Source organism: Podarcis gaigeae (assembly GCF_964106915.1).
Source record: "Podarcis gaigeae genome assembly, chromosome: 11".
Lineage (NCBI taxonomy): Eukaryota > Metazoa > Chordata > Lepidosauria > Squamata > Lacertidae > Podarcis > Podarcis gaigeae.
In genome coordinates, this window is record NC_139687.1 from 45,845,288 (window position 1) to 45,864,755 (window position 19,468).

General features: G+C 44.2%; 1 protein-coding gene across 1 annotated transcript in view; it reads left to right on the forward strand.

Moving 5' to 3' along the window:
• The window catches only part of OXCT1 (3-oxoacid CoA-transferase 1), a 51,455-nt gene extending 32,582 nt beyond the window's left edge, over nucleotides 1-18,873 (forward strand). Inside the window, exons 9-17 of the mRNA XM_083703597.1 lie at nucleotides 30-144; nucleotides 272-366; nucleotides 464-512; nucleotides 2,183-2,255; nucleotides 3,293-3,368; nucleotides 10,437-10,526; nucleotides 13,583-13,663; nucleotides 14,127-14,228; nucleotides 17,452-18,873. Coding sequence (XP_083559723.1) covers nucleotides 30-144; nucleotides 272-366; nucleotides 464-512; nucleotides 2,183-2,255; nucleotides 3,293-3,368; nucleotides 10,437-10,526; nucleotides 13,583-13,663; nucleotides 14,127-14,228; nucleotides 17,452-17,493 — 723 coding nt within the window. The 3' untranslated portion in view covers nucleotides 17,494-18,873. The remainder of the gene's footprint in view (nucleotides 1-29; nucleotides 145-271; nucleotides 367-463; nucleotides 513-2,182; nucleotides 2,256-3,292; nucleotides 3,369-10,436; nucleotides 10,527-13,582; nucleotides 13,664-14,126; nucleotides 14,229-17,451) is intronic.
• The last annotated feature ends 595 nt before the right edge of the window (nucleotides 18,874-19,468 follow it).

Consider the following 19,468-nt stretch of genomic DNA (forward strand, 5'->3'; position numbering starts at 1 on the left):
CACCCTTTTCACTCTGCTTGCTTTTCTAGAGGTTGTCGCTACGCAAAGCTGAAGATAGCAAAGGCAAGCAGAAGAAAGATGGCGATAACGTAAGAGAGAGGATCATCAGGCGAGCGGCCCTTGAATTTGAGGATGGCATGTACGGTATCCTTTGGCTGTGTGGAATGCAGTCGCTTTTTAAAAAAATATTTTCAAGGCGCATTTGAATTCAATAAATTTGTGTACAGTATAAAGAACTCGGATCCGTTTAACCTTGACCGAACCGTTTAAGCTAACCTGGGTATTGGAATCCCACTGCTTGCCAGCAACTTCATCAGTCCAGAAATAACTGTTCATCTACAGAGTGAAAATGGAGTCCTTGGCTTGGTAAGAATGGGACACAGGCAATGGGAATCAATAGACAACACAACACAACCATTTGACTGGAAAGTTAATGCAAGTTTTTGTTTTGTGTTTTAACTAGGGACCTTACCCATCTGAAAGCGAAGTTGACCCTGACCTCATCAATGCAGGTTAAACCCGATTTTTGTCTTCCTTTCACATATTTATACTGCCCTTCCTTCAAGAAGTTAATGGGGAGGTGGGAGAGGAAAGCCAGAGAAACAGAACCATGGGCAGCTTCAGATAGAGCCAGGCGGAATTCAAGTTTGATACAGGCATTCAAGAGCAACAGTCTCCTTTCTCAACCTTGGTTCCCCAGATGTTGTTGGACCACCACTCCCGTCATTCCTGACCGCTGCCCCTATTGACTATGGATGATGGGACTTGTAGTCCAACAATATCTGGGAACTCGAAGTTGAGAAGTGTGGCCTGGGATATTGCTCCAGCAAAGGTCTGGAGCCAACTGAGGGTTTAAGCAAGTCTGCAGGTAGGTTAGAGATTCTTGCTCAAGCCTTTCTGGGAAAGCTATCAGTCTCTCAAAGGAGCTGCACTCAGTTCTTCAGGTATGAACTAGCATGGTAGAACAACGGGTGGTGGTGATCTCCTTTAGAAGCAGAACCATCAGAGGAGGAGGCCAGATGTTCTCAGGTAGGAGAACTGGGGGCAGTGGTGTTTTCTGGAATTCCCCTACACCAAGGTCTCTGATTGAGTGGAGTCTCTGAGGGCGATCCCCATGCCCATCTTTTTTGGATTCTCTAAATCCTGGGTCATGTCATGTACAGTTTTCTCTTTTATCTTCTCAACAACCCCCAGAGGTAGGTAGAATGAGTGCCCCATGGTCATTCAGCAAGCTTGATTTCCTGATACAATTCAAATATAGTCGTAACTTGGAAGTCAAATGGAATCTTTTCTGGAAGTCCATTCGACTCCCAAAATGTTTGGAAACCAAAGCGCAGCTTCTGATTGCTGCAGGAAGTTCCTGCAGCCATTCGGAAGCCGGGCTGGTCGTTCGGCTTCCGAAAATCATTTGAAAACCGGAACACTCGCTTCCGGGTTTCAATTGTTTGGGAGTTGATTTGTTTGGGAGCCAAGGCATTTGAGATCCAAGGTATGACTGTGCAGCATTTGAATGTCTCTGGCATGCTGGCTCTTAAGTAAGCTGTAATTACTCTGCAACCTTTATATAAATATATTTAAAAGGTTGCAGAGAAATTAAAGCTTACTTAAGAGCCAGCATGCCGGAGACATTCATATATACATATTTAAAAATCTGTGTCTAAAGGAATGTCACAAATTTTTATCAGAGTCACTGGCATGGATCTTTGTTCGCAAGCATTCTCCCTTGGAAGAGTCTACTTGAAGTTTGGAGGGACTCTTGTCGTTTGTGTTTTAGTGCTTTTGTCTTTCTGTTTTCCTCAACCCCCCCACCCCCCGAAAAAAGAGTACAGTCATACCTCATGTTACGTTTGCTTTGGGTTGTGCGTTTTCAGGCTGCGTCCTGCGGCGACCCGGAAGTACCGGAAAGGGTTGCTTCGGGGTTTTGCTGCTCGTGCATGCGCAGGCGTGCAAAATGAGTCATGTGCATGTGCAGAAGCAGCGAATCGCGGCACGCGCAGACACGGGTTGCATTCTGCTCATGTTGCGAATGGGCCTCCGGAATGGATCCCGTTCGCAACCAGAGGTGCCACTGTAGAAGCTTTGTGAAGCCCTGTTGTGTGACACAGACAGCATCGATTCCCAGCACCACCCTGGGATTTTGCCTGTTGACCATAGCAAACTTAACACCAAGTTTCTTCTACAGGCAAAGAGACGGTCACCGTGCTTCCAGGGGCTTCCTACTTCTCTAGCGATGAATCTTTTGCAATGATTCGAGGGTATGTAGTGAAAAAACCTAATTTGCTAAATGTCAAGAGCACAGGCCCAGCTGGTGCCTGAACTTATTAGTAACCCACACCAAAGTGACTATCCGTCAGTCTTCTGCGAAACAGCAAAATAATTAGTAGCTGGGTGTTGGAACTCAATAGATTTAGCAGCTGGGTATCGAACTCAAAATAGTCAACTCGGCTGGTGCTGTCAGTTGTCAGGCCAACACTTTTTTTGTACTAATCTTTTGTGTTGTATGAACAGAGTATTAAGGGTGATTTTGTGGTACAGGCTGTGCAGTGATGTTTTGTTTTTACCGTTACCGCCTTGGTGTGTTGTTTAGCAAATGACGAATGGTACCAAGTTTGACATGTAGATAATTATCCCAGGCCGCTGAGTTCAGTGGGACATAATCCCAGGTAATGACACTACTCTTATATCTGCCTTAGAATTCAATGGATCTTACTCCTCGGTAAGTGGATATAAGATGGCAGCCTCAACGTGCATGGGATTTTAGTCTCGCAGCTATCCAGCGGCGCTTGATTTTTAAGCTATTTTTCTGCCCTTGCTTTTATAGAGAGGTACTGTTGGGATGCGGGTGGTGCTGTGGGTTAAACCACAGAGCCTAGGACTTGCTGATCAGAAGGTCGGCGGTTCGAATCCCTGCGACGGGGTGAGCTCCCATTGCTCAATCCCTGCTCCTGCCAACCTAGCAGTTCGAAAGCACGTCCCAGTACAAGTAGATAAATAGGTACTGCTATGGCTGGAAGGTAAACGGCGTTTCCATGCGCTGTTCTGGTTTGCCAGAAGCGGCTTAGTCATGCTGGACACATGACCCGGAAGCTGTACGCCGGCTCCCTTGGCCAGTAAAGCAAGATGAGTACTGCAACTCCAGAGTCGGCCACGACTGGACCTAATGGTCAGGGGTCCCTTTACCTTTTTACTGTTCAGTAATGGTTAGAGGGCTTGTAGATGGAACAAACAAAAACTGTGCCAGAATTTCTGATGCCAAAAGCGTGCTCGTTTCTTTCTTTCTTCCTTTTATCAGGGGACATGTTAATCTGACAATGCTTGGAGCGATGCAGGTGTCTAAATATGGTGATCTAGCCAACTGGATGATTCCTGTAAGTAGATGGAGAAGCGTCCTTATTATATATTTGCATCATGCATTTTATTCGAAGTGATTAGAAGCGTCTTTTCATTTCACTGAAATGATGTGTTCTCAACAATAGTAAAAATGTCTCCTTTTGGATGCATGCAATGATCCCAGTGCTTTGTTTTTGTTCTGTAATTGAAGAACAACTTCTTCCTTTTTTTACATATAAAAAAATCCAGCATCAGTTCATAAGTTCTCGGAAGAGCAGGGTGGGTGCTCACGACTCCTTCTAACAAAACATGTTATTGTGTAATCAAAGTAGAGAACGGGCTAGTAACCTTCACCTACCAATTGAGCATTGGAAGCTGTCTTATAACTGGCCCACCCATTTAGCTCAGTATTGTCTAAAATGACTGGCAGTAGTTCTTCCTGATTTCCAATGGTCTTACCTGGAGGAGCTGGGGATCAAACCTGAGACCCTTTGCATGCAAGGCAGATGCTTCACCATTGAGCCACAGCCCTTCCCTAAACATCTTTGGTTCTCCACTTTGTAATCTATTCATTCCTAGGCATGTTGGCTTTTTCAGCAAGGAATCCAGCTGTCCATAGAGAAATTGGCAAAAGCCTAAAATGTAGGTGACAGAATGAATTAAATCAATTTCCAGAAGTAAACACACATGTAATGTAGTCACCATCATCATCACCATAATATGGGCTGTTTAAAAAACTGGTTTTTTCCCCCTTATTGCAAGGATTTCCTTTTCTTAGTGTGTATGACTGTAGTTCAGTGTCTATTAACCTCCCACTGAGAACTTGCAACTTGTGATATTTCACTCTCAGCAGTTAAGCCTTTTCATGCAGCCTCGCCTGACACCAATTTAGGGATCCTGGGAAAAATAGTCTGGTTCAGTCTTGAGGCTTGACCAACGAAAGATGAATCTAATATTTAGGCCCTCTTTGCTTTGCTTGGAATCAGAAAGAGCAATGGCTTCTTAAGAGTTAACCTAGGGAGTCCAACTCCTATCAGCCCCAGCAAGCATGACCAGTGGTCAGAGATGATTAGACTTGGAGTCCAGCAAGATCTGAATGGCTATAATTTCCTCCTGTTATAAACCTGCTGTTGGTGTTTAAGATCCTCACTATAGTCTAGTTTCTTAAAAGAGTCCTAGTTATCCTATTTATGTCCCATTGAACTTCTGATTAAGCATGTAGGTTTGAATGAAATCATTCTTTTCATACTCTACTAAGCTCCATGTGAACAGCGGGGCTATTATTTTTGAAAGAATGGGGGGGGGGAAACCCCAGCCTACCCCTATACCCTCACCCCCCAGATTTGAAAGACCAAAGCATTTTGCAACACAGCAGCACCAGGGGCTTCCATTTGAAAGCGAATAGTCAAAACTCTGCATCCCTATAATTGAGCCCATTTGTGCATCTGAAGGGGCTTTCTTTTCAGACGAGATACACCTTCATTTGAAATAGGAGGAAAACAATACGTTCTGATATAAAACATGCACAAGTCATCATTTTTACGATTTGCAGGAGGTGTTTCCAACCCCGTAGTATGTCCATTTTGAAGAGACTTGACGTTCACTAGCAATTTTTCCTTAATAGTATTTGAAGCACTAATTACTATGGATTAAATTTTTTGGTTCTATCTTGTAAAAACAAACAAACACAAAGCACAATTTTAAACTGGTTCTTTTGTGATGAGTTATCTGGAACGGCTGCATCAAGAAGTACATTTTGCGATTAATTATGTTGCTCTTCTGGGTGGAACCCCCGACAGAAACGTTGAATATGAGGCTGTAGTTTCTTTGACTAATGATGCTTTTATATTGGTAAAATAGCCCCGAGCCATTGAAGATCACACTTTAAGAGCAATGGGGTAGGAGTTGGAGGAGAGATTAAAAGTGATGGATGAGGTCTCCTAGGGATTTATTAATATTAATACCATAAATACTGGTGCTGCTGATCTGATGCAACAGCAAATAAACCACTGAACCAGTGACAGATGCCCTGAGGCTAACTGTAGATGAATCCTGAAGAATAAATTTGGGGAAGGTTCTACAGTCGGCATGCAATCGCTTCGAAACTTTCTGCCAACTTTTATCAACTCTCCTTGTATTCAGAAAGGGGTTCTTGAGAAATGCCTGTTCCTTGCAGCTGCTTCTCCTGGGCAAAACCATATTACTGAAGATGCCTTATGACGAGGCTACCTACCATGGCGGCAGGCACCCCAAGGAACCAGGCAGAGCCCTTTCTAGCCTCTTTGAATACTTCTTTGTAGTGCTTATTGGCAAAGGGCCTTAAAGTTGCTTTCCTGTTCATCTCCACAGCAACCCCATGGGACACTAAATATTGCAGGGTGGGGAGAAAGTCACCTCATCGTGACTCTTCCGCTTCAGAAATGGTAGACTAACTTACAATGACAAACCTAGACAGCATCTTAAAAAGCAGAGACATCACCTTGCCAACAAAGGTCCGTATAGTTAAAGCTATGGTTTTCCCAGTAGTGATGTATGGAAGTGAGAGCTGGAACATAAAGAAGGCTGATCGCCGAAGAATTGATGCTTTTGAATTATGGTGCTGGAGAAGACTCTTGAGAGTCCCATGGACTGCAAGAAGATCAAACCTATCCATTCTTAAGGAAATCAGCCCTGAATGCTCACTGGAAGGACAGATCCTGAAGCTGAGACTCCAATACTTTGGCTACCTCATGAGAAGAGAAGACTCCCTGGAAAAGACTCCCTGAAGTTGGGAAAGATAGAGGGCACAAGGAGAAGGAGACGACAGAGGATGAGATGGTTGGACAGTGTTCTTGAAGCTACCAGCATGAGTTTGACCAAGCTGCGGGAGGCAGCGGAAGGCAGGAGTGTCTGGCGTGCTCTGGTCCATGGGGTCACGAAGAGTCGGACACAACTAAACGACTAAACAACAACAACAAAACTTACATCCCAAGTAACTAGAAATAGGGTTACATTATACATGGTATTTTTCAGGTGTTGAGAGCCTCCCATTTGTGTGGGGTGGGTACAGTGATGGAAGTCGTATTCCAATGCCACCTGAAAGACACCACATGGGGTACCATAAATGGAGAGGAAGAGGGTATCAGGAACTCTTTTAAAGATTACTTATCTTAAGAGTTATTATCAGAGTCAGAAGAAAGAATGCATGGTGCGGCTTACCAGAAGACACAGATGTGGTAAAAATGTTGCTCCTTTCCAGGGTGTGTATTTGCATTTGGTTTTCCATAGATGCCACAAGACAAGCAAAGTCAGATACATTAACGAATGCATCAATTTATTACAGTGGTACCTCAGGTTAAGAACTTAATTCGTTCTGGAGGTCCGTTCTTAACCTGAGGTACCACTTTAGCTAATGGGGCCTCCCGCTGCCTCACAATTTCTGTTCTCATCCTGAAGCAAAGTTCTTAACCCAAGGTACTATTTCTGGGTTAGCAGAGTCTGTAACCTGAAGCGTCTGTAAACCCGAGGTACCACTGTATCTTTAGAGCTCAGTGTAAGCCAAGACCCTAAATAGGGGGTAGGAGAGCTGAAAAGAATTTCGCATCTGCCAACCAATGCGCCCCTTTGGTTTCAGGTAGTACATGGGGAGAAGAGTCTAAAAAGCCCACGACACAAATTTCCACAGCCCTCTAGCAGCTATGGCGGCTCATTTACCAGAAGTGATGTATTTAGATTTAACTCTGGAAGTGTATACCCAATTCTGACCAAACTAGGCCTCCTGTGTATATTTTGCTCTAGGAGGCTTAGTTTGGTCAGAATCTAGTATACACTTCCAGAGTTAATGCTAAATATACTGCTTCTGGTAAATGGGCCAGCAGAGGGCCGCACAAATTTGTGTCCCGGGCTTGTTAGATTTGTCTCCCTATCTACTATCTGAAGCCCAAGGGGCGCATGGTTTGCCAGATGTGAAATATATTGGCATTATTTTCAGCTCTCCTACTGGACTATGAAGCTTTAAGGAGGAATTAATTTCCCAAATTGGCGTGAAAGAAAGAGCAATTCCGCAGTGGAACCAATTACCTCAAAGGGATGCGCCCTCTCGCTCTCTCTGTGTGTGTTTTGGAGGGGGGAGGCATTACTGTTTTGTTTGCTATTATGTTATGCATTTGTGTGCTTCTATGCTGCAAACTGCCCTGTGATCCTTGGATGAAGAGCGCCGTATACATTTAATAACTAGAAAATAAATAAATGTTCTACACTCCGTAATGGGGAGGTCTTCAAGCAGATCCCGGCTCTGTCGGGGGTGTCCTAGGTCTCACACTCCACCAGCTGAGCTATCACAGAAGGATAAGCTGCATGCACCCAAAGGTGACCCCCTATGGATCATTTGAGGTTTCCCCACTGATCCAGCAGATAATTTCTTCTAAAGGAAGCCTTTTTAAGACCGGACTGTGGCTTGCCTCTTTGCCCATGGGAACGTGGGTGGCAGAAAGGCCCAAGCAAGCCTGCCATTTTCATAGGCAGAATTTCAAGTCAGTTCTGGGGTCTGTGATGTATGTCAGGAGTGGCAAATGGCATGAACGTTACATGTTTGTCTCTGTAAATAACGGTTGGTTCAAAAGCAGGATTGCTCAGACAGCACTGCGACAAAGGGAGGGAAGTGTCACATTGTGGATATAGGATACCGTATATTTCGCTCCATAAGACGCACCTTTTCCCTCCTAAAAAGTAAGGGGAAATGTGTGTGCGTCTTATGGAGCAAATGCAGGCGGGAGGCTCTGCTTAGTGCTTCCTTTAAAGAATCTTTTTTTTCTTGCATTCCCCCTCTAAAAGCTAGGTGCGTCTTATGGAGCGAAAAATACGATGTATACTCATCTTTTGGAAGCTTTAAGAGTGCATGTGCTCAGATTGGCGTTTGTATATCTTTCTGCATTGCACTTGAAGGATTTTTGAACCAGCTTTATGCTTTTATTCCTTGTACTGCCGGGGGCGGGGGGGGGGGGATGTCAGCATCGTAATTTCCCTGCATTTCTTGGTAAAGTTCATTGGGCTCTTCTTTCCTCCTCTGCATTCCTCCAGATCTAATCTATCTGTCGGAGATAGCAATATGATGACAATAGTTCTGTAATTGTACCATTCTGAGGCTGGTAGTCACTTGGGGGGGGAAATGACACAGCAAATATATTTCAGGGCAATTCATCTTTGGTTCTATCCAGTCATGTACTTTTTATTGAGGAAATGGGAAAACAAAGTATTCAAGCACAAGGGGATTGCTTTTGGTTTTTTTAAAAAATAACTCAAGCTGCGGTAGCAGGTAGTAGATATTAATATTGTTTACATTTTACACACAATACTTTACATACAGTACAAAATTTTTTTTCAAACATACTGACTTGGGGAAGAAGGAAATTTTGTTCAAGGCATCCTTATGGTTAGTTTTTCATTACTTTCAACGATTTCTAAAACTCCAAAAAATAACATATTGCCGAACACTTGTTTTTGTGCTGCTATTTTTAAATCTTTTCAATTTCTTCCATGGAAGGAGAGTATGAGTAGAATCTCGCTTTAACACCTTACCCCATTGGTTTTCAACCACTGTGCCGTGGCTCCCTGGGGTGCCTTGAATGATGGTCAGGGGTGCTGCAAGCAACACTGGCCTCTGTCCCTCTTTCCTTCCTTCTCTCCTTCCTCTGATGCTCTCTGTGTCTCTGCCTCCCAAAGGCTTGCACAGCTGTTTATTGCAGCAGATCCGGCTACAAGCTCCCCAGGCGAATGGTGCCTCTGGTGCTGGCCAGGGGGTGCTTCCCAGGTCCCTGTGGGGCAGTGGGGCAGCTCAGAGACCAGGGGCTGCAGTTACAGCTGCCCAGAGGACTTCCAAGGAGAGGGGAGAGGAGGCTGAAGGAACTCTCCACAAGGGAGGGTGTTTGAAGAAGGGTAAGAGGCTGGTAAGAGGGACGACAGAGGACGAGATGGTTGGACAGTGTTCTCGAAGCTACCAGCATGAGTTTGACCAAACTGCGGGAGGCAGTGGAAGACAGGAGTGCCTGGCGTGCTCTGGTCCAGGGGGTCACAAAGAGTTGGACACAACTAAATGACTAAACAACAACAAACAAGAGGCTCCCAGCTCTGCAGGCAAGGGGTGACATAACTGGGCTCCTGAGCCCTACAGGGGTGCTGCAGAAAGAATGTAGTTGGTCAAGGGAGCCATGGACTCAAAAAGGTTGAAAACCTCTGCCTTATACGATGCAGAGCCAGCTCTGGTTAGCTGCTGCCTCAGTTCTAAACAGGTTTATTTGGGTGTGGTCCTGTTCATTGTGGAAGGGTCTTGGCTCAATGGTAGTGCATCTACTTGCATGAACAAGGTTCATTCCCTGGGAGAGATCCTTGCCGCAAACCTTGGAGAGCTGCTGCCAGGCAGGTTAGACAGTATTGAGCTTGAGGGACCAATGCTGATCCTGTCCCTGCTGAATTTTCAAACAATTGGGCCAATCCAAAGAACCAGCTGTTTAGCTACGTCAAGGCAGTCACACGAGGCTTTCGGCAGCAGCGCTTGCTTGGCGGTCTTCTGCTTCACATAAAACAAATGGGAATTACCCTTCAGGTGAATGTGTGCAGTTGTCACCTACATGTTGGGAAAGCACTCAGTCCTTCCTCCTGAAAGATCCTGGGAAATAAAGTGAATTAAATTAAATTTGGGTTTGCCATTTTGAAATGACTGCATTTCCCAAACAACCATGCACGCTAAGTGGTTGCTATCAGGTTTGCCACTAAATTGAGCCTTTCAGTGGCCTAGCAATATAATCCAAAACTTTTGGTCACACAACCCATGTGTGCTGAAGAATTATAGTTATTTGGAGACAAGACGCAGTTCCTCGTTTTGCCCATCAATCTTCTTTCTCCATAAATAATATGGTAACACTCTCAAAATGGTATAATTTATTCAGAATAATTTATTCAGAGAGAAACTAAAGGGACCGTTGGCATAATTTTGCATTTTGTGTGGTTTTGATGCTTGTTTTCCAAAATCTGTAGATTAAATGCATCAAAGCAAAGAGTGTTGGTATATTGAGCTGTGCTGTTGACACCTGTTCTTCTTTTCCTTCTTGTGTGAAATCTTGTGTTTTTAGGGTAAGATGGTGAAAGGCATGGGAGGCGCCATGGATTTGGTGTCCAGCTCAAGAACTAAAGTGGTCGTCACTATGGAGCACTCTGCAAAGGTAATCTTTTTATAAATATTCTCTTCTTGTGGATTTCTCCTTAGACTGAAAACATACCCTAGGTTCTGTCCAATTCTGTGTGCACAGAGTTCCAGTAACACAATGGGTCTTCTTCTCCTCTTGTGTTTTCCTCCAACTTTCTGGAGCAGGTTTTCAGGGTGCACGGGTTGTGGGGAGGAGGAGTAAGTTTTGCTGCACGAGTGGAAGAGCAGATCTAAAAGCCCGTGGCTACTAGCCATGATGGCTGTGCTCTGCCTCTACAGTCAAAAGGGACACGGGTGGCGCTGTGGTCTAAACCACTGAGCCTCTTGGGCTTGCTGATTGGAAGGTCGGCAGTTCCAATCCCGGCGACGGGGTGAGCTCCCGTTGCTCAGTCCCTGCTCCTGCCAACCTAGCAGTTCGAAAGCACGTCAAAGTGCAAGTAGATAAATAGGTACTGCTCCGGCGGGAAGGTAAATGGTGTTTCCGTGCGCTGCTCTGGTTCGCCAGAAGCGGCTTAGTCATGCTGACCCCATGACCCGGAAGCTGTACGCCGGCTCCCTCGGCCAATAAAGCGAGATGAGCGCCGCAACCCCAGAGTTGGCCACGACTGGACCTAATGGTCAGGGGTCCTTTATCTTTTATGCTTCACAGTTGAGGGGTGTGTTGGTGTTTGTGCAAATGGACCAATGGGAATATGCTGCAGAATGGGACTGTGTAATACAGATTTTAGAAATAATGCTTTGACCCTTGACCTTCAACCTTTGGGCTCAGCATGAGTCTTCCCTTATTAATTGCTTGTGGGGAGATTTGATAGGACGATATTACAAAGGCTGGGCCAATATCTCTGTTCTTCTATTCCCATTCTGGCGGCTATTTTTCTGTAGATGCAGCTTCAGAAAGGTTTTAACCAGTGACAGTAAGATCATATTTAACTGCAGTTAAGCAAGATCATATTTAACGGCAGCATTCTGCAATGCTTGGGGTCACAGCAGCTGCCTGAGCATTTCTATCTCCCCGGGATGCTTAGAAGGAGATATTGCATGACCTTAAAGGTATACCTGATGGGTTGATGAACACTTTTCTATAAAAATAGCACAGATGAATTGTTCCTTTCCCGGGAACAGAACTTGGAAGGTCCTTGAATTAAGCATTGTCATTTCCCCTTAAATACCTGTCAGTTTCACTCAGGGGGGGCTAGCTGCCTTGAATGCAGAAACAGATGTTAACTGGTAGGAATTGGAGTGAAGCAATTGTTCCTTGACATAAAGTGGGGAGGGGGGAGAATAAATTAAAAACCCATTTTGGTAGGCAGAGTCGACACCACTGTAAAATTCATAAAATCATCACAGTTTAAAGGGACAATGCTTGACTACCCAGGAAAGCAGTTTTCTATTCTTTTTTTGTAATTGGGGCAACCTGCAAGGAGCTGGAGAGAGGGCTTGATTTTGCAATAAAACATTGTAGGCAACAGTTTTTTTTGTTTTTTTACGTGCCAATCATAAGAGAACAACAGGGCAAGAGTAGGAAAGATTTTAAGATAATCCCAGATGACCCTCTCCTTTACAGTGTTGCCTGTTCCTGCATATAAAGGAGGACATACCATTGCAACAGTATATTCGGACAATTTTTAAAATTGTTATCACATAATATGAGCAGAGAATAGCTGTGTATCGTTTTAGGCAATGCTACTAGGAAACTTCAATATTCCTGGGGCACAATTTCCGGGCACAATTCAAAGTGTTGGTGCTGACCTTTAAAGCCCTAAACGGCCTTGGTCCAGTATATCTGAAGGAGCATCTCCACCCCTATCGTTCTGCCCGGACACTGAGGTCCAGCACCGAGGGCCTTCTGGCGGTTTCCTCACTGCGAGAAGCCAAGTTACAGGGAACCAGGCAGAGGGCCTTCTCAGTAGTGGCGCCCTCCCTGTGGAAGGCCCTCCCACCAGATGTCAATGAGAACAACAACTACCAGACTTTTAGAAGACATCTGAAGGCAGCCCTGTTTAGGGAAGCTTTTAATGTTTGATGTTTACAGTATTTTAATATTTTTTTTTGAAGCCACCCGGAGTGGCTGGGGAAGCCCAGTCAGATGGGCGGGGTAGAAATTTATTTATTTATTTATTTATTTATTTATTTATTTATTTATTTATTTATTTATTTATTTTACTACTACTACTACTACTACTACTACTACTGGGGAAAATGCCGTTTTTACTCATAAAGTGAAGCGGCATTAACAGAGCTATTTTAGAAATATACTGATAGTATTAGAACCTGCTTCTGTGTGGTGAATCCCAGAATGCACCAATAATTTCTGGCCAGGCAGCCAACATGATTCCTTTTAACACCAATTCTGCTGTCCCTTGAGAAGGGACATCACAAGCATGGAAAGGAACTATATGGTCTAGCTGTGATTTTTTCATTGCTGGGGGTTGGACTAGATGACCCTCGGGGTCTCTTCCAACTCTATAATTCTTTGATTCAGTGATCTGCCGAACCCATGTCTGTGTTTCATGGTGTCCCAGAAGTGAGCAGGAACAGGGAGTGCTGAAGTTATTATTGTATTGCTATTTTTATCTATAAAATTTGCACCCTGCCCTTCATCCGTAGATTTCAGGGCAGTTCACAGCATAAAAATACAAGACAAAAACACAAAATTCGTAAGGAAAACAAGAACAAAAGCAAAACAAACCAATAAATCCCACCCCCTTCCACAAACACATTTGAAAGGATATAGGATGTTGCAAACTGGTTGAAGAGGAACGTTTTCCCCTGGCGCTTAAAGATGTACGTATAACGAAAGCTCCAAGTGAACTTGAGTGTATGCCAGTCCTGTTGTGTATGCCTTCTTGAGTACGTCATCGTTACCCATGTCACTAAGGACCTCGGAATATTTCAGCAATGAATTCGTGAGTCTTCCACAACAGGTCCAAACACAGTCGAAGCTTCTGAGCTGGAGGTAGCATATATTTGTCTCAATCTGAAGTTACTGACTGCAAGTCCTTTTGAATTTCAAGCAACTAGTTTGTTCTGACAAGCTGATCATTCATTTGTATGTGTGTGTGTTCACTGTAGGGCAATGCCCACAAGATTTTGGAGAAATGCACTTTGCCAATTACGGGAAAACAGTGTGTGAACCGCATCATAACAGAAAAGGTAGGTTATCTTATGTTCGTTGCATTTCTGATCCATCTTTTTTGCTGAGCGGCTTGGGAGGTGCATTTTTATCTTCTCGATAATCCTGTAATGAGGGTTTGAGTTGCCGATGAGTAACTCTTGAATTTTAATATCCTGGCTCCCTTGATGAGAAGGGGTGTTGCAAACCTGGCCCAGGAAGAAGATGCAGATGTCTCTCACACGCTATCAGCTCTTGTAACCGTGCAGCAGTCAAGCCATATTTCCCAAATACTACAGTTTGCATAGCAATCTTAAGTCCTTACTTCATTTTATTTAAGGCATTTATAACCCCATCCAGCCAAAAGTGCTCCCGAAAATCAGTGCTAAGGTGGAGGGAATTGGTATTTATCAACTCGAAGCACTGGCTTCATTCAGCTAGCAAGGCTCCCTTCCCTTCCTTTTCTTAGACCGAAACATTTTGCATTTCTTTCCGATCCTGCAGGCTGTGTTTGATGTCGACAAGAAAAAGGGACTGACGCTGATTGAAATCTGGGAAGGGCTGTCTGTGGATGACATCAAGAAAAGCACTGGTGCTGAGTTCACAGTAAGTCATTGTCTGGCTAACATTACAGTTGCGTTTCTTGGCTCTGAGGGAGCTTGGTAAGGAAGCAAAGATCAGCCCAAATGGAGGTTTATTTATGCCGCTTGTCCATGCTGCAGGTGCAAAAGACTGCTGCAGGAGTTTGTTCTGGAGAGGTTTCTGGTGCTTTTGGAGAGGGAAGTATGAAAAAAGGTTCAAACACACACACACACACACAAACACGCACACACACCAGGTTCCATTTGTTTGGTAGGATTTTATTTCTTAGATGATAATAATAATAATAATATTTATTTATACCCCGCCCTCCCCAGCCAAGGCTGGGCTCAGGGCGGCTAACAAGCAATAATAAAAACAAGTTGAATGAATAGAACTTAAAAACAAGATTAAAATACAACAATTAAAATATTGAAACATTAAAATATTAAAATGCAGCCTCATCACAGGAGGAGAAAGGAAAAAGAAAGAGGGGGAGGGAATCAAATTGGCTCCAAGCCAAAGGCCAGGCGGAACAACTCTGTCTTACAGGCCCTGCGGAAAGAAATCAGATCCTGCAGAGCCCTGGTCTCATGAGGCAGAGCGTTCCACCGGGCCGGAGCCAGAGTTGAAAAGGCCCTGGCTCTGGTTGAAGCTAATCGAACTTCCTTAGGGCCTGGGACCCCTAGGGTGTTGCTATTTATGGAGCTTGAGGCTCTCCGTGGGGCATACCGGGAGAGGCGGTCCTGTAGATCTGAACAGAGAATTGAAAGTGGGTGGAACAGTGAGTGTAATTTTTACCTTTCTTAGTTTCTTCACACACTCACATATCCCGACTGATTCTTGCATGAGTGGATGGAATTTGAGGACACATTCCATCCAGCCGAAAACACCCAGGATGCAAAATCAGTTCCAGTGAGGACTGTGGCCTGGGGAAAGCTCAGAGTGGGTACCACATTTACTTTCCTACTCCTACTGTACATTGAATGGAGGGGACGCCACCTTCTGCTTTGCTTCAGGCCTGCTCTGTGTGTATCTGTATTCACGCATAGATTGAATGTGGAATGAAGTGAGTATCTTGCTTTTAGCTGGGAGCGTTCGGTTCCCAACCAGCAATTTGCTCACTTCAGGGACTGCTTCAAAGAGAGAAGCCTCAGGGAAGCCCTGGAAACTTAGCTTGCTGCTAGAACCGTGTGAAACTTAATTTATATGTCTTGTTCAAAGCAGGGCCTGTACACTTTGCACCAAAATGGCTCCCCTCAAAAGAAGAGAAACCACGCAGCAGCACTGTGGCTTCTTTGGAAGGCTGTGACTGAACTTTCTGGTTTTCACAGCTTTATTAGAAAGAGCGTCCTCTAGGCAGCATGCACAGCAGCCTCATAACAAGGGAGGAGTGATTTACAGCCTCCTGTCTTTTTTATGAAGCTGATATTATAAGCAGTCCGCTTGGGATTTTGTTGGGCCCCAAAGACAAAACTTTGACTTTCCCTGTGCCCTTAAATCAGATCTGCTACAGCTTGGCTTCAAGACAGATTGTCCCACCAGGACGATTTTCATTTGTACGTGTCAAATTTATCATCTGAATTACAACGCCACCATGGGGGGGGGGGGAAATCAACCAGAATGGAAAGCTGTACCTGGATAAATCGGATATGTTTTGTGAGCAAGTCCACAAGCAGCAAGATTCAACTGCTTTATCTTCCCGTGGAATCTTGGTTCTCTGTCAGGGGACACAAAAAAGCATTGAGGCTGCAGGCCTATACTCACTTCGTGGGAGCAGTCCCCCTTGACCTCAGTGGGGCTTACTCCCGAGTAGGCGTATAGGACTGCACTGCAAGGCCAAATACACTGGCTTCCAGAACATAGATGGAGAAGTTTGGTGTGTGCAGTAGAATCCTTAGTTCCTCCAGCTGTTCTCTTTCTCGTGTAATCATCACATTCTTCTTTGCAATTGCTAGCATTGATCACCTGTCATCAGCACACCTGTGGCTCATAGATCAGCCATAGTAGGAGACAGAAAAGATGATTATTTCAGAGAGTTGGAAATGGCATTTGACATGGCCACATCGATGTTGGGGCAAAATGGCAAATGGAAACTGAATCTGTAAAAAAAAAAGTCTTTCTCAACCCTGGTACAAATAAAAATGGGCAGGATCAGGATGGAACCTAGGAAGATTCCTTATATCGAGTCAGAAAAATGGTCCAACTAGCACACGGATGTCGCTGTGGTCTAAACCACTGAGCCTCTTGGACTTGCTGATCAGAAGATCGGCAGTTCAAATCTTCGCGATGGGGCGAGTTCCTGTTGCTCTGTCCCAGCTCCTGCCAACCTAGCAGTTTGAAAGCACGCCAGTGCAAGTAGATAAATAGGTACTGCTGCAGTGGGAAAATAAACGGTGTTTCCATGCGCTCTGGCTTCCATCACAGTGTTCTTTTGTGCCAGAAGCAGTTTAGTCATGTTGGCCACATGACTCGGAAAGCTTTGTGGACAAACGCCGGCTCCCTTGGCCTGAAAGTGAAATGAGTGCCACACCTCATAGTCACCTTTGACTGGACTTAACCATCCAAGGGTCCTTTACCTTTTACCTTTTTTATGCTGGGTGGCAACAGCTTTCCTGGATTTCAGGTGCAGGGGTCTCCCTCAGCCTGGAGACACCGGGGCTTGAACCTGTGATCTTCTGCATGTGTGTTCTCTGTAGACGTAGGATGTCACGTTGTCCAATCCTGAGCTCACTGTGAGACCACAAAGTGTGCATGGATTTCTCCTGTAAATCATTACATGAGTATTCTGGTAGACATAAGTGATGTATGGTATTAATCAGGAGACAGGGAACCATCTCAGTCCAGATCTTGATAGCCTTCAGCTTCCATCAACTTCACCCAGCATGATCTCTCCTTGGTTTCTGCATAGTCATTGCTGAAGGACTTGGGAAGTTGTCCAGCAACATCTGGAAATAACATATTCACCATTCCTGCCCATGATACTCTGATATCTCATTGGGAACAGGGATCATGGCACTGTCAAATTCAGCATCTATATAAATGGATGCCAAGAAAATCCAGCATGGTCACATTTTGATTTCGAAAGAAGAAACTTCCAAAAAGGAGGGGAATGATTAAAAAGGAAGCTGAAAGGCAAAATGGTCATATCTCTCCAAAATACATTCTAGATGCTCAGCTAGAAGGTATACTGCATATGGCACCAAACTGCATTATTCGTCTATTGATTTTTCTTTTCTTTCATCACTAGGTTTCGCCAAAGCTCTCGCCAATGAAGCAGATTTCAACTTGAAAAGTAGACTGGGCTTAACATCCACGCTTCCAGCGAAGGGGAATCAAATGTCTGTTTTGCAATTATGCATTTTAAAGAGGTCTTTGTAAAGTAGTTTCTTTGGTAGTTAGCGTTCAGGCTGACTATGTAACTAGAACTATGTAAATGTTTATTCGCAAGCAACAGTGCAGTTTCCAAAAATAAATCCTAGCTGGTACCTAGATATTTATAATTGCCACACTGCAGGTTTGACTGCAAATAAACGCTGGCAAGAGATAATAGCCTGTTTTGGATGATCCTATCTTGGTTTATGAAGCGGAGAAACACATGAGCCTTTTCTTGGAGCATGCACAAGCCACAAATCACCCAGAAAGTCTTTAGTTAGCCAAAGTTCCCTTTGTGTGGGTGTGAGCAAGCCAGGATCTTCAGCCACAGCATGGCTTGAGACCTTGAGTTGTTCCAAAGCTGGTAGCCATAGTTTCCTGGTTTGGATGAAACAGGTGACTGTGGTTCAATAGGAGCTCCATGCTTTGCTGCGCAAATGGGCTGCAGGTGTGGGCAACAGGCTCATGCATATCTCTGCTTAAGCCGAGATAGGATCAAACACATCCAATCCCTTGTAGATGTGAACATTAATACTGTAACTCTGTATGGAGGCAGAGGTCACTTCCACGCACAGAACATGCTAATTTGCAAGTGCCTGTACGGTAGGCTGCAACTGCGCACACACAAAGTAAGAGGTACAGGACAAGTTGTTGGTTTTCAAACATGTAAATAATCAGATGTTTGGATATTCAGGAGTTCTACTTACAGAAGTTTGCATAGCTAAAAACCTGGGCAGGGGGAGCTGTTTATATTCTGTAATTGAAAGTCCGTGTTTTGTTAAACCACCATGTTTCTGGTCTTCAGGGCTGCAAAGACAGGCTTGAAAGTCTGTGGGCTCTTCCTGCTGAAACCTCAGAAACCAAGGAGAGACATTTGCTTTTGAGATTTCCAGCAGTAAGGGAATTGGGCTTTGTGCTCTGCGTTAACTAACTCCTTCCCCTTCTTCATAAATAGCACTTAGGACACTTTTGTGTTGAATTTTCAGAGTAGCAGTAAATGAAATGCTAGCAGAATGAGGTATGCAAAATAAACAGAGGGATGCAAATTTAATTTGCATAAATTATGCAGGCCACAGAATGCAGCTGTACTTTATACAAAATTTGGGTTACCTCGGCATAGGATTTTCATTATTTAAGTTCTATAGACAGCCCTAGGTTGCATAGGAAACATACAGTGAGTTGATAAGCTTTCAGATAATGGAAGTTTGTTGAAATGGAAGCCATTGTCCTGCTCTCATGGTAAATTTTTTTTAAAAACTGACTTCTTAATAAATGCATACAGAGTTGCATGTTTACAGTTAGTGTCTGGAGTCTGCCTTCCCCTTGATATCAACAAATCATTCGCACAAATATCTAGCGACACAGTGGGAGCAAGGTAGGGCCTTTTTACGGCAGTTGCTGTGCCATTTATCTGTTTGTATAGTAACTATGCCATCCGAAAGTGGGCCTTTCCCTCCATACTTTAAAATGGTAGCAGGTCACATTTCTCTCTTTTTGCCCTTAGCAGTTCCAAAGATGGTGGAAATGTACAAATTGGATTGTAAAAGATCTTATCTAATACTTGATTAATAAAGATTCCTAAAAGAAAAATAAATTACTGGATGAAAGCTACATATTAGAACTGGGGCAACTGAGAACCAGTGTCGTATAGCAGGCATAGGCAAACTGGGCCATCCAGATGTTTGGGACTACAACTCCCATGATTCCCAGATAACAGGACTAGTGGTCAGGGATGATGGGAGTTGTAGTCCCAAAATATCTGGAGGGCCGAGTTTGCCTATGCCTGTGGCTTTCAACGTGGAAGACTTAGTTTCAAGTCCCTGTTTAGCGATTAAGCTCTGGGTGGCCTTGGACAAGACATTCTCAGCTTAACCTACCTTAAGGGTGGCTGT